Source organism: Anabrus simplex, chromosome 2, assembly GCF_040414725.1.
Source record: "Anabrus simplex isolate iqAnaSimp1 chromosome 2, ASM4041472v1, whole genome shotgun sequence".
Classification (NCBI taxonomy): domain Eukaryota; kingdom Metazoa; phylum Arthropoda; class Insecta; order Orthoptera; family Tettigoniidae; genus Anabrus; species Anabrus simplex.
Window position 1 is genome coordinate 955296453 of NC_090266.1, and position 16104 is coordinate 955312556.

Sequence of the window (16104 nt, forward strand, 5' to 3'; positions counted from 1 at the left end):
TACACACACACTTCACTCGTCTGTGCCATCGACATATGGCCACGCGATACTTCTCTACAGCAATATTCATTCTCCTCACTCAGCACTCGCTATACAGTACAACCTCTCACTTTGCTAGCTCAATTACAGCTGACGAGGATGCTTATTGGTATAATTTGAACATAAAAGTTTTTCCTGCACATTTTTTAATGTTTTTCGTAAGACTAGTATAATTAAATTACTTTAGGTATGTACTTCCTGATTAACATCTTCATTTTGGATGGCTACCACCTTAATATGATACAAAAATCAGGTAAGTACTGTGTTTTGCTGTTGTGTAATAATGTATTAAAATTCGGGGAAAAGACTCAGTTCACTGCCAGAGTCCATGTTAAAATATGGTAGTGTTGAAGGTGTTAATCCCTGTCCCCAATATTGCTGCAACTTGTACAGCACACACATTATTCTCCACCACAATAACACTCATTGCCCCATACATGGCAGATGCCACCCCACATCGTCAGAAGGTCTGCCTTACATGGGCTGCACCAGGCTAGCATTAGCCACATGAAGTTTGAAACCCTGCCTGAGTTGTCTGTCCTCACTTGCAGCAATGATAAAGGGAGTGTCATCTTTGGTCATGGATAGTAATTAACAAGTAATTCACATGTATTTGGTTATGTATGCATGATACAGTATGATTTGTTATTTATTTAGTTATTTAGTTATTTACCAATATTAATAATTACTACTATAAACATTTGCATGTAATGCTGCTTAAAAAATAACTGTCTTTACGCATTGAAGATTAATTAAATGGTGTTCTTCACAGTGATTGAAACTTGTTGAATCGAATGAGAACTTGTATTTGTATTCCATAACATCAAAATATTTAACTGATAATTACATAGCAATATAGACATTACATTATATTATCACAATGCATATATTAATACAGTAATTCAAGGATGTAGTAGAAATTCAACAACAGCAGAAGCACACACTGTATACCTTGTACTGCAATCTATGGTGGAAATGTTTCGTACCATCAAGGGTGCACAGAACTGATATATTATTTTTTTCTTTTAGGACTGTGTGGTATGAACTTTTATGCGGAGAGTGGCCCTTCAAGTCCCAACCACCCGAAGCTATAATCTGGCAGGTTGGAAAGGGGATGAAACAGTCTCTGGCAAATCTGCAAGCCTCCAGGGATGTGAAGGTAAAATAATGGAATTTGTACATAGTTGGATCTAATGTAAGAGTGTGATTACTACTGAGTGCAGGCCTTCTGAGCTCAAGTTGGTGTGTTCAATCCTGGCTAAGGCCAGTGGAGCTCAAATACACCAGGCTCATGTTGATAGATTTACTGTAACATATAAGAACTCCTGTGGGACCAAATTCCAGCCTTAAACCAGTAATCCTGTTGTGTATGTGCCCATACTGAGAAGTTTGCGATTTGCATGAAGTAGTGCCATAGGAGGAGTGTTGAATTATATTTACTAGAACTGCTCAATGATGGCTGTGTTTTATCTAATGTGACTGTTATTTTCAGTGTTCCTCCTGTTTTGAGAGTCTAAATGGGATTGATTTGATGGTAGTATGTATACTCCAAGGGAATGGGTTTTGAGATTAGTAATCAGAATATCGAGCAAGTAGCCGCACGATTTGGGTTACATAGCTATCAGCTTACATTCAGGAGGTAGTGGGTTCGAATCCCACTGTTGGCAGCCCCGAAGATGGTTTTTCCATGGTTTCCTTTTTTTCACACCAGGCAATGGTGGGCTAAAGACCACAGCTGCTTGCTTCCTTCCCACTTCTAGCCCCCTCCAATCCAATCATCGCCATAAGACCTACCTATGTCAGTGCGATGTAAAGCCAATTGTTAAAAAAAAAAAAAGGAAGTGTACGACGCTGGCGTTCTAACAGTGGAATGTTCCAGACCTGGAATGACCCCGCCACAGACAGCAGTGAAAACACTGCTCCAATGTTTTATATTAGGTGCGCACCCTGCCCTTTCCTAGTAGCGCCTCATAGCAGAAATCTAATAGCTGGAATACTATGATGAACCAGTGTGTCATGTACCAGTAGTTATCAGACCGTGTATGAACCAGAGGAATGGCATGCTAAAAAAATAATTATTCTCAACTCCCCAGCTACTTTCCACCAATGTTCAAGCAGGCTGTTGTACTGGACACACAGCAGTAGTGCCATCCATCAGAGGTGAGTGGGAAGAGAAGAGAGAAAGCTCATCACAACAAACAGTTGTCAATGTAATGCTATTGTTAGTCAATTTTATGGACTTCCAATATCATAGGCCTTCATATGTAGTTTCCTTCCAAATTTGTGATATTAAAATATCCAATGTAAAGGGAGTCCTTCTGCCTCCTTTCATGATGTTCCTTCACGATTTTTTTCTCATTTTAATAGTTTTCTGTACAATTTTATTTTCCTTGCCTATGTGGGCTGTTGACCTCGCGGTTTTCACCAAAAGACAATCACGCCACAAAAACCTACCATCGCCAGTTAACACAATTGGACAATATTTCCATGTTGGCAATGCTCAGTGTTGACATGGATTAAGCAATTTAAGTCTAAATCATTAATATCTCTGTTATAACCGGTACGGTAAAACTGTGTAACACAAAAATAATTGGAAATTGTATTATCTATAACTTTTGTTGTGTAGTACTTCTCGATATGACCACGAATAACAGATATTTGAGAATTCAATTTTAGGCCCTCCCCGAAAAATAATTTATAGCCTAGACTGTAGTGCCTTGTTCTACGACGTTATATATTGATTTTCATTAAAGTCTGTTTGGTCATTTTCTTGTGGCGTAGTGTTATATGTACTAAGCAACAAACGTCTGAATTCATTAATCTCTCTGTTATCACAGCTGATACAGTAAAATTGTATCTGACATAAATGATCGACAGTTGTATTTTCTATATTTTTTAATGTAGTGTTTATCGATAGGACCACTAGAGTAGAACGCAGCCGGGAAGGTGGTTTCGTATCTTCGACTGCGCAGAGAGAGACAGGAGCATAAGGTGCGGTGATGCCAATATGGCTACTCATAACAGCACGAAAGTGTAAACATTTTTTCAACCAGTTATATCTTGAATTCCAAAGCGATGACCTATATTCTTTGTGGGCTTAAAAGTTTCCTGAAAATCTAAATTAATTTTTAACATCAAACCCCGAGTAAGTATTGAGGAAAATTTTCAATACATTAAAGGAAGGTAAGTGGATGGGCCAGTTTCAATGCCGTAAGAGATTAGCCGTTTTTTTACATATCAAATATTATTGTACGCAGAACATTTTTATTGAAATCATCAAGGTCCGTCACTGGCGTCTTCCTCTTAGGGTTCTTCCCTGGAGACCTGAACACTGCATTATTTTTATTTCCGTAGCTTGTTTTATCCTCTGTACTGTTCGCAGCCGATTACCGCATGCGAGTGCTGTCTTCTTTTGAGGCGTGGCAACATGACGTTCCTCACCTTCCCCGCCTCTGAACGCCTGCTGCTGCATGCTTACAATATACAAATACACTCTAAGGCTTGTTTCGCACCTACCCGGCTGCCGGGTAACCAGTAGCCAGCTCCGGCAAGAATGGGAATCCTTTTTCACATATACCCGGCAAGAACACGGTAGCAATTGTGTACATATCGCGTGTTGGAATGGATCGCAATAAATTACTAGCGCTTATGGTCTTGTATAGGCGTTTGAAGAAAAGGAGAAAAAATAGACTGCTATGGGTGAATCCAGTCAATATGAGAAGAGACGAGGTTGGGGCATTCTTTTTAATTTTTGAAGACTTAAGAAATGACAGCGACAAATTTTTCAACTATTTTAGGATGTGTGTGCAAACTTTCTGCGTCAATTTCCAGCATAACAACAAATACGTGATACACTAGAGTGTAAAAACAAGGAAACGCAACACTCGAGAAGACTGTAGACACTGCCGTGGTGGCTAGATATGTAAACTTCCACTGACTCACAGCCACCACTACCCTCCCAATCTGGTTTTGTTCACCCGGCAGTCGGCCAGTACAGTGGGGGCTGCCGGCTTCCTACTACAATAGCACGGCAGCCGGGTGCCGTTTATAAGGCAACGACTTTTACCGGGCAAGTGTGAAATGTCTCGTACACTTCTTGCCCTGACAACCGTGTACCCGACACCGGTTACCCGGTAGCCGGGTAGGTGTGAAACAAGCCTAAATACTATTTCCCTCGCCTGTCGATGCAATACTTGTCTTTTTGCTCTTCCTGGATCCAGCGTACACACGCAAATAATTCCCTAAATTCGTTGATTATGATATTTACAAAGAAAACTCGAAACATTCACTCGTGACCAGCTCAAACAGACACCTCTTACTGAAATGATTCTATTGGCTCAGTGGAAAACACGTCATACTACAAAGCGCACGGATGTTACTGCGCAACCCTCTTCAACCGCTTTCCTGGCTGCGTTCTATTCTAATAACATAGATATATGAGAATTAAATTTAAGCCTTCCCGTAAGCTGCCATTTCAACTAGCGTAAATAAAATTATTTATAGCCTAGGTTGAAGTGCCTTACTCTACAGACAGATTTTCATTACATTCTGTTCAGCCATTTTCTCGTGATGTGTGTACAGAAAATTAAAAATTGCATTTTCTTTTTACTGTAAACATGGCCGATGCAGATATATTGTTCTTTTTTAATTCTGAGGAATGTACAGAGATTTATATATACAAATTTGCATATTGTGTAGGGTTCCAAGATTTCTGTTTTGCTCATATGGTGTTAAGCTGTCTGTCTGAAGATTTGTGGTTAGCAATATTCTGTGTCAGTTTTGACCCTTTATGACCTCCAAAGAGCCGACATTCCAGTGTCATTTCAGAATGACTAATCAGCTGTTACTATTTGGTGATTGTTTTGAAACATACAATATTATGTCATCAATTTATATCAGATAAGTCATTGTACATGGGTGGCCACCTTTTAATACACTGGCATTAAAAAATCTCCAAACCCCAAGAAAGGGTTGTGCTAGATTAACAAATGTTCGTAGGCGTGTTTATACATCTGAAACATGATGTTGATTCAAGTTTCCCACAAATCGCATTAGCATGGCGCTAGTAGCGACCCCATGACTTTGCACATCAGGTTTGCTTTAAATACGAGCTGTACTCTGTGAGAGTGTTGGTTACCAATGAGAATGGACGGAGTGACTGTGGGTTGGTCAAAAATGCCTTTATGACAACGAAGAGGCTAGTATCAACAGCTCAATGCGGTTGAACGAGGCCGTATCATAGGGCTATTTGGAGATGGATTTTCCTTCCGCGCTATTTGCAGAACGACTTTGCAGGAATGTCTCCACTGTGCATGCGTGCTGGCAGCAGTGGTCACGAGAAGGTATGTTCGCAAGAAGACCGGGCTCTGGATGTCCCCGTGGTGCCATCGAGAGGGAGGACCGTCAGATTCGGCGTATGACTGTGGCGCAGCAGACCGCATCTGCAGTTGCGATTTGAGCAGCACTCGGCACCACAGTGACACAACAAATTGTTCGAAATCGGTTACTTGAAGGACAGCTCCGAGCCAGACGCCCTGCGGCATGCATTGCACTTACCCCAAACCACCACCATCTGCGACTTCAGTGGTGTCAAGCGAGAGCTCATTGGAGGATGGAGTGGAGGTCCATTGTATTTTTTTTATTAAAGCCGGTTCTGCCTTGGTGTCAGTGATTGCCATGTGTTGGTTAGGAGGAGGCCAGGTGAGCGCCTGCATTTCACCTGTCTGTGGCGTCGTCACACTTGCACCTACACCGGGAGTTCTGGTCTGGGGAGCCATTTCCTTTGACAGCACGGGCACTCTCATGGTTATCCCATGCACCCTGACTGCAGATGTATACGTCCTTCTGGTGATTCGACCTGTTGTACTGCCATTCATGAACAGCATTTCCGGGGGTGTTTTCAAACAGGATAATGCATGCCCCCATGCGTCTGTTGTAACCCAACGTGCACTACAGAGTGTCAACATGTTGCCTTGGCCTGCTTGATCCCCGATCTGTCCCCAATCTAGCACGTATGGAACATCATTGGACGATGACTCCAGCGTTAACAGGCGTGGAACTCCATCCCACAAGCTGACATCCAGCACCTGTACGACACAGTGCATGCACGTTTGCATGCCTGCATTCAACAGTAAGGCGATTACACCGGTTATTAATGGACCAGCATGGCACATTTGCAATGGCTTTTCTCGCGTGGATATTAACCTGTAGTTGTGTACCTTAAATCAGTTCAGTATGTTACCTCAACAAATATATTGCCAAAATTTCTGAATTCTACATTCCTTATTTCATGGTGTTCGGATATTTTTTTCTGCCAGTATATTACTGAAAGGATTTAGTACAAAACAGAAATATAGAGGGCCTAGAGAAGCCTGTTTATGTGCCCATCTTGATTATTATAACACTTCTGGTCATCTTTACTTCTGCTAAGGATACAAAGATGGTAGTTTTCCATCTGTTCATTGCTACCTTCCAGAAGGCAGTTATATTTGTGGATGCATTATACAACTTCAGCATGGATAGGAAATTATGAGTATGGCATGCTGTCAAAGTCTCGGCTGTCAGGCAAATGATGAGAAGTAGGAGAGTGTTAGGAGACATGTGATTGACATATAAATTATTCACAGTAAGTTTTCCACCTATTCAATACTAAGATGTATTTACAATATTTACATTACATGGGACTAGTTTCAACCCTCTTCGGGGTCATCATCAGCCATATTAAAACATACACAATATTAGGCAAAATCCTAAAACATGTTTTTTAACAGTAGGAAACTTACGAATATATAAAAATTACAATATGAAGTGTGGTTGAAAGGTTGCAAATGAAAATGAGGTGTTAGGTGTGATGCAGGTGAGTAATAATTAATACAAGTAAATTATACATACTAAGAAGTCTGGAATAAAAGTACAAAGAAGGTGCTCTGTGTTGTAAAAATGTATACACTCATGGAATTCAGTAGGTCCTGGTAATAATGAACACAATGTAGAAAGACACATATATAAAAATATACGAGTATGTACAATGTCCGAGTAGCAAAATGTGTATTTGATACTCTCTGGATGAAGAGTCCGACTCTGTAGGGTCTTCACACATCATGTACAATGTTCTTTGAGCAATAAAGTCTGAGATCGGTTGTAGATTTTCCAGCAGATCATTGCATTGTTCAACAATTGGTTCATGGTGATTAGTAACTCTCTTCTACCAGAAATTGAGGGTGTTACCTGGCTCTGGAGCTCCCTGGTTGTAAGATTCTTCAAAAATGTATTTCACATCTCCATTCTTTATCTTGATATATTTTCTGGCAGATTTACAACTTCGAAGCTTATCTTTCATTTTGAGTTGCACGAATGCTTAAAAACTATTCTGTATACAGGGTGGATGAGGTATTACTAGGGAGCCATGAACACACAATGTCCCAGGTCCTTAAGAGTTGAAAGACATGACAATAGTGTAGTAAAAGATGCATGGTTTAGAAGAAAACAAGGTGAAATGTCCGTCACATGTGGCAACATCGCTTTCAGTATTGCATAAGATCAGAATCAGGAAAAGCCTCTTGCAGATAATTCAGCAGTAACTTCTTATTGTGGTTAGCACGAGGAGAACAAAGTGTGACAAACAGGTTTTGTGTATAAACATCAAACATACACAGCAACGAATCTGAGAGACTTAGACAAGGTTACACGTGACAAACGTGCAGCCATCAACCTGACGCCTGGCCAACGGTAGCTTTCGTGAGTACCATGTCGTGACCTACCTGTCCTGAGAGACGTTCTCGTATGTTGGTCACCAGGCAGTTGGATGTTGAAGTATTACCTGTCCTGCCGAGCAGAACTCAACTCACGAAATGAAAGAATTGATAATCTCCACTGTCCTTTATTGACTAGGACGACTAAATCTACTATGTACAAGTATTTACAAGTTGATATGTCGTTCTGAGGAGAGAGCGAGCTTGCTCCACGCGCCTACTCTACGACTACGCATATCTCTGAATTTTTGCCCTGCGGCACGTATGTCTTACTGCTCGAAAAGAGCCTCGTCCTGAAAAGTACGAATTACTGCTTGGGAGAGAGCCCCACGCCATCTTGGCCTAGGGTTATATCTGCTCTCCTGAATCAAAGGTCGATCCCTTCCCGCTACCCTAGGGGTTGGGTCTTATGGGCGTTACTTAGCTATTCACCTTGTCGGTGGTGCCCTCAACCACTCATTCTCCAATAATTATTACAGTATGTGCTGCCATCTATGCACTACTGTCTCTGTCTCACTTTGCACTCATCCTTCCTTGTTTTTCTCTAAAGTACAACTGTACTGGCTTTGTTTCTTTGCTAGCTCGCCGGCCGCCCGGCTCACATACCAACTCTGTTTGTCCACATCAAATAAACAAGCTTCCGCTCTGGTCAAAAAGCTTTCGTAAGCGCGTTTCACAAACTGCTCTCCAATACATGTAACTTCTTTAAAAGTTACTTCTTCCTTCTAAATGTTAATTCTGACTATAATTATTATACAATTACTCTGATACTACAAGTGTCTCATATCGATGATTATTATTCTAATACTAGTTTGTTTCCCTGGACACCTTGAGTTCGAGTCTCGGCTGCGAACCCCGGCTGCCTTCCATCTGGCAGTCCGCCGGTTCGAGTCCCTGGGGAGGTCGGTACACAACAACCAGATGAGTTGTCAAATGATAAACAATTCGCAGATGTTGAACATAGCTAATAGAATTCCACCACAACTAGATCCTATTTTACTATGATGATGCCAATAACAAATCGCAGCAGAATACGCTGTCACGTGTTAAGACAATGCCAATGGAATACACCGATAAGACATAAGGCTTCGGAGGAGGGGGAGGAGGTAACAGTACCCCACAGTCAAGCAAGACATAGCCGTACAAGGCACACATTAGTGACACAGATATAAGAGTGGCATTGTCGTAGGAACCACAGTCGTAATAGTAGAAAAGAATGAACTAACATACAGTAGGGGCTGGGTAATGCCAGGTGGGTGGTACCGAGACTATCTCAAATAGAAAAACGTGGACATACGAAATTACACCAAAAAAGCCTGTGTACATGAAAAATTTACTTATGTTAAACATTCCACCGCAGTACCTTCGAAAAAAAAAAACAACATAATGACTGCCTTACACTAAAAGGAATTTTTAATTATGTTTTGTAAATAAAAACTACACTACCTGCTTAAACATTGTAGTGCCTATTTCAGTAGTGATGAATACATGAACACACATTTCATTGCATTTATTTTAAATGTCATTATGACGATTGCTGTTTTAAGGTAATCGGCCCTTAAAAATGTAAAATGTCTTCTGTTTTAAATTGTTCAAACAAACATAATGAACCAGAAGCACATGCAAGATAGGATTGAGGAACTGACAAACTGCGTTCAAGGTCATTGTCTAGCGTTTCAGTAAACACGTCTCCCGTGCGTTGTGTTCAGCTTTCGCCACGTACAATGCACCTGTGCATTGAAACTGACAGTATATACGTTTTGTTACAGTACTTCCATTTTTCTACTCGGATTGATGGTAATATCGAACTACTGAGACTAGAAATACTACATCGAGACTCTTCTGTACTCCCAAGTCAGTACACTGCAGTTGTTCAAAGTGAACACCCTGGGCTTGTATGCAGGCTTTGCTTCTCCGAATCCAGTTTTGACATATTCTAGCCAAGACACCATGGTTGTTCTGAATATCCTCTTCTGCTTGAAAAATACGTCCCCAGAGGTCATCCAAGGTGGTTACTTCAGTTCGATATACTTTGCTTTTGTCTCCCCAAACATATAAATCCACTGGCCTAAGGTCTGGAGATTAGGAGGCCAATTGATGGGTCAATGTCATCCTATCCACCGATGAGGAAATGTCTTAAGATGAAATTCTAAAAGAATTTAATTGTGTAAAGTCCACCTGTTAAATACACATTTGCCATTTAATAAATGGTCTGTTTAAAAATCTACATAGTTGTTTAAAAAAACCTATGTAGAACATGTTTCAATCTAGCCTAGAGGTCATCAGCTAAAATAAGAAAGAAAGACATACAACTAAAACAGTGGTACATAAAAAAATTTGAGATAAAATACAATGAACAAATGCAATGGAAGTCTATGTTTAAAATGTACATAGCTTAAATATTAAAATACACTCAACAAATACTAAGGAAATCTGTGTTAAAAATGTACATAGATTCAAACTTGGACAAATTTATTTGTAAGTGTGGGTCCAACTGTATTTAATATAATATTGGTTGGCTGGAGGAAATACTTAAGAAAATTTGTGTAGACAGATGTTGTTCTATTTGTCATGCTTCTGGAAACTGAGTGAAGTTTTGAAAAATCCCTTATATTTCTTCATGGAGAATACAAGTATAGCCAGGATCTAAAAGTGGAAACAAAAAGCAGAGTATGAGAACGAAAAATGAAGTAAAAATAAAAGATAATATGAAGAGTCACAAAATATTACTCACGTCCTCTTTCCTCCAGCCCTGTACTTGTGTAGATCAGGTTGGGTCGGTGTTGACCTCGACACTTACTGGCGACCGTTCCCATGTTGTGTTGGGTGGGGGGAAACGGCGGGTGAAAGGAGGGAGAGTGAGTGGAAGTATGGGAGGATGGACCAGTAATGCGTGTTGTGACAGATTTAATTGAGCTTTGCGCAAGATCTTTCTCGACTATTGTGTCAACCAGAAGCACGTGAAAGATCACGATCACTCATTCTCCACCATAGATAAAGATCTAGATATCCTACATATAACCAAAGAGGGAACTTAATTAAACATTTCAGAAAATATTTTTATAAACCTCAATTAAAAATCCAATTCCATCCATGATCTTAACAAAATCCAAGTAAAATCGAAGACCCATTTTCATCGGTGCAACGTAAAGCAAAATTGTAAATTTAAAAAAAAATGTAAGTAACCAGCGGCAGAAGTGCACTGTTGGTTGGTAAGAAGCTGGTAAGAGACACTGCATGCGTTGAATATGGTAAGGGATTCATTCGCTCTTCGTGCAGTGTCCTCCTACGCATGGTTCAGGTTGTTACACCAACAGCACATGCTATACAACGCATACTGCTCCCAGGATCATCATCCACCATTGCCAGGATGTTTCCTTCCTCGTCTAGGATTGCACACGGCCGTTCAGGCCCGCTAATTTTCATAGCGTGATGTAACACAACCAGTATCCCAAACTCGCTGTACTACAGCATGTATCGTTGCTGCATTCGGCACCCATCTGTTAGAAAACTTTTCCCGATAGATTCACATAGCACGACGCGTATTCTGTTGCGCCTCACCATACGCTAGCAGCATAGCAAGGTACTTGTGGTTTTCATATACTGACATCATTCAAATACAACATATCACGCATACAACTAGTACAGACGATAATTTGCCACTGGGCAGCTGTTATTCAGGGTGAAGGTGAGGCAGGCAGCTCATAACTCTAGTCCAGTTTCATGGAGGGGGAGGGAACCCGTCTAACAACATCCCCCGCTGGGTAATAACAGCAGAGCTCTGAACTGGCACGTGACACTTCTACCACTGTTGTCAAATTGCTGACATTGAATATTCTCCCACAGAGTGATTTCATTAACATGGATTTTTTAGAGAACCACTTGCCGTATGCAGAAACACCCCAGACCTCATTTCTTTGTTTTGTTTTGCTACACAACACAGCACAAACACAAAGCCTATAGAACATCCAGTTAGCCTGCTAGACATCTCTAAATATAATAACTTTTTTTTTTTTTCAGATGAACATGCACATTTTATTATATGATTTGCACATACCTTCAGACCTGGGGCATCATGTGTTTGCAGCTGCCTAGTTATACCCCACTCAACCTGTATATGATACATTCAATTTTCTAGAAGAGAGGCTGCTTCATACATAAGCTTTTCCATCATATGGGAATACACACTAGTTTTTCAACAGTCCATAAACCATTCCCTGCAAAAAAACCTTTGGCTGACCAAAAAGGTGTTAAATATACCATCGCAGTTCCATCAAACTACCCTAACAAATTATTAATGTAATGATCTACAGTTTGGCTTTTCTCCTCAGCACTGTGTACTGGATGCAGTATATTTGCTGCAACTTGAATTATCTTGCATTCGAACTTAGCACCTTGTTCACAACACCTGTAATGACTAATATATTTTCTGAATAATGGTCATTGTTTGTGAGAAACTCTCATGTCTTTTCAAACTCCTAGCACATTTTGTAATGGAAAATTATTTTGTCAAACTGTGGAGTTAACAATAGTTTAGAAAATTGCTGCTGTTACTTTTGAAACTTCCATGAACATACTACACTGGCATAGCAGGGGGGAGAGGTGAAACTCCCACGTGGCGCATCCCAGGTGGCAAATAGGGGGGTCCTAACTGGCTTGCCGGCAGACTTGAGGGAAATAAAATACCTCTCGTGGACCAAACACACAACCGCCTGTGGGTGGGAGACGCAGATGAAGACTACACACACGGTATCCCTGCGTGTCGTAAGAGGCAACTAAAAGGGGCAAACCAAGGGATGATTGTATTAGACCCATGAAACTACTTGTGATTAGTACCACCACACGGGGAACACCTTGGGTTGCTTTTACTTGCGCGTAGTACCACTATGTTAGGTACCAAATAGGTTTGTGATTAGTAGCAACAGAGTGCATTGCCAGCTTCTACAGTACCTGTGATTAGTACCTCTTTTGAAGTGACACCATGGATCTGGCTTTCCTATGATTAGTACCTACTATATGAGGAACACCACAGGATAGTGCGGGTCCCTGTGGTTATTACATGAATGTGATGAACACCATAGGTTTGTGTTGCCTGTAAATGGTGCTGCAATGTGCAAAACACCATAGGTCTGTCTTCCATATGCGAATTTCATTACCTGTGAGTAGTAACATACTGTGTGGAATGCCACGAGTCTACGCTACTTTTGATTAGTACCGCAACATGACAAATACCATGGTTCTACTTTCCTAGCGATAAGTACCATTATGAGGGGCCGATGACATAGATATTGGACTCCTTTAGACTAAAAGTATCATAGATTCAGTATTATGCTATAGATGCGGTCCCTTGGTCAGTAATACTATTGTTTGACTTCAGTTACTGTGAATGCAAGACATTGCAGGTCGGATCCACTAATTGTTTTAAATTCATATCCATCCCTTCATTCATTGTCCTCACGTTTTGAATTCTAGTCAGTGGAGAATTTTGGACTTTTAATTTGTCATTCCATTTCGTCTCATTTCGTACCATTAGGGGCCGATGACCTAGATGTTAGGTCCCTTTAAACAACAAGCCTCATCATCATCATCTTTTGAAACTTCATTGCATATCAGTTCATTGTGGCAGCATTGCCCCTCCTTGAGTAAAAAATTTATATGCATTTAACCACTGTGCTGATTTCCTGCAATCATTATGAAGGACTTTTTTTTTTTTTACCATAAGAAATGCACTGTTCTGTATGTTGCTATACCTAGGTTTATCTCTTCCTCTTACTATCAGCCTATTGTATATTTGTTTCCTGTGTCCATCGCAAAAGGTACAGTGGTGCTTCGTTTCATCATTTCCTCTGGGTATATTGGCTTAAATTAGTTCAGTCAAACAGTCTCCTGCAGTTGCCCTCTCTTCATGACCTACTGTGATACCACACATGAAGTGACATTGTGGTGATCAACAGAATATTTATTATTCCTCCAATTTGGCTAAAAATTGTAATATACAGGGTGTAACAATAAAGCATGACCCACCTCACATATGGAAGAAGAAAAATATATGGACATGGGGCCAGAAACACTTTATTTCCATGTTAGAACTCGTTTTATACAACTCTACATAGTACATTAATCATTGGAAACACACAGGAACAGAACATACCAGCGTACCATGTGAAATTCTTTGTTACATGAAATGTTCAGAATGCCCTCCATTAACATTGATACCTGCATCAGCCCGCTGTCACATTAAATCCCGGATGTGCTGATGTATCTTGCTAATGGTGGGCATTTTGTATATTTCATGTATGAAAGATTTTCATGTGTTAAGCTGGCACATTCTGTTCCTGTAGAGTTTTAGAAAATGAGTTCTAATATGGAAATTGTGTTTCTGGACCCATGTCCTTATAAATGTCTCCTTCTTTTATATATAAGGAATGTGTCCTGAAGTTCAGCTGTACCTTGTTGTTACACTCTGTATTTGCCATTTATAGTGGAAATTACATCTACATCAACTCATGAGTTTTATGGCTCCAGTCATTTACCAACGTGTAATGTCTAATCATTACTTCATTTCTGTTTAGGATATTCTGATGCTGTGTTGGTCATATCGGCCTGCGGATCGGCCAGATTTCACGCAGCTATTCAAGACTCTGGAGAGGTTACCCAAGAAACGGTTAGCACGAAGTCCATCCCACCCCATCCATTTATCACGATCAGCTGAGTCAGTATTTTAGAAGTGACTGAGAGGTTGAAGAAATCATAGTATTCCACTAGACAATAATAATAATAATAATAATATAATAATAATATGTGATTACAGGAAGATGAAGGGAGTTTGTTTTGTTCGTCCTTCACCTAATATCCCTGCCAAGTACAGTGACAAGTGATTGTAATTTTTATGTGAATGTAGCATTTCCTTTTCCAGTTCTTGGTTCAACGTTGCCATTGTAAGATTTGTTATTGTTGGAAATGACAGTTTTCCAACAAAAGAATGTTCTTATTTAATATTAATGTATTTGTTTAGGAAGAATTTGTTGTTAAAAGTTGAAGTATTAGTCAGAAACTGGTCTGACGGAAGTGTTCTTATTGCTGTACAGTACATACCAGGAGAGCAGTTAATGCTCTTGAGTAAATATTGTGATGCTAGTGTAATGGTTCATTACATAGTTTTATTTATTTATTTATTTATTTATTTATTTATTTACTTGCATATTTATTTACTTGCATATTTATTTATTTATTTATTTATTATTTATTTATTTATTTATTTGGGGTTAATCAAATGAAAGTGATACTGTTGTGTTCATACTAAAAGACATCTGTATTATTATTTCTCCAAGATTTTCACAGCTGCCACAAAGAAAGGTCAAATTTGTTCTAGAACAAGATTAGACTGCCTAATGTGAAAGTGATATTTCTGTCTTTAGGCAAATTTTCTAATATTTTCATGCCTATTTTCTTTTAAGGAGAGGAAATTTCTTTTACTATTCATGGAAGTCATTTCACCAAAGTTTCCTCTTCAATAATAAGTTCTATCAAGAAATGCAGTCTGGGTACCAGAGTGTCCTTCTCTATGAAATTTGTATTTGAAATTGGTATATGACTTTAACTGGAACACTATGGAATTATTGTGGATATTTTTCTACTTCTGTTGATGTTTGGTAACTTTCTTTGTGTGTGGAAGCTTTCCAGTTGTCCAATATGGCCTGTTCAGAATTTCCAATTGTTGTGGCAAGTAACACTTATTGCAATGTCAACACACACAAAATTGCATTCAAAATGTGGTTTTAAAAACATTCTCATTCGTAAATTATTATTGAATGAAGAAGAATAATAAGAAAAATATATTTTCATGTTTCATGCAAAACATCTTCAAACCTTAGTCTTAATTGAATTACTACTTTAAATAATATAGAATTGAGCTAATATAACTTGTCAGTTTATTTTTAATTATATAATAGACTGACCAAACAGAGTGGCCACTCATCTACAGCTATGGAGCTAAGCTCTGCATCCAGGAGATACGTGGGTTTAAACCCAACCACCGGCTGTCCTGAGAATAGTTTTCTATGGTTTCTCATTTTCATTTGCAAGCAAACGCCAGGACGGTTCCAATTCATTGGCCGCAGCTGATTCCTTAGCTAATTTCATTCACAATCTTTCATTTCATCTTCATTAGCTCCTAAACACAGGTTAGCATCAGGAAGGATATCTGGCCCTAAAAATATACCTTATAAATTCTTCTCGCCTCATCCCAGACCCTGTATCATTTAAGGGGACTAAGGAATAAACAAATATATAATAGATTATTTAAGTCACCCAG

The 16104-nt window shown here is 39.6% G+C and overlaps 1 protein-coding gene across 1 annotated transcript in view; it reads left to right on the forward strand.

Moving 5' to 3' along the window:
* The window catches only part of ksr (kinase suppressor of ras), a 509869-nt gene extending 494171 nt beyond the window's left edge, over positions 1 to 15698 (forward strand). Inside the window, exons 16-17 of the mRNA XM_067141756.2 lie at positions 1069 to 1198; positions 14363 to 15698. Coding sequence (XP_066997857.1) covers positions 1069 to 1198; positions 14363 to 14515 — 283 coding nt within the window. The 3' untranslated portion in view covers positions 14516 to 15698. The remainder of the gene's footprint in view (positions 1 to 1068; positions 1199 to 14362) is intronic.
* Positions 15699 to 16104: the final 406 nt, after the last annotated feature.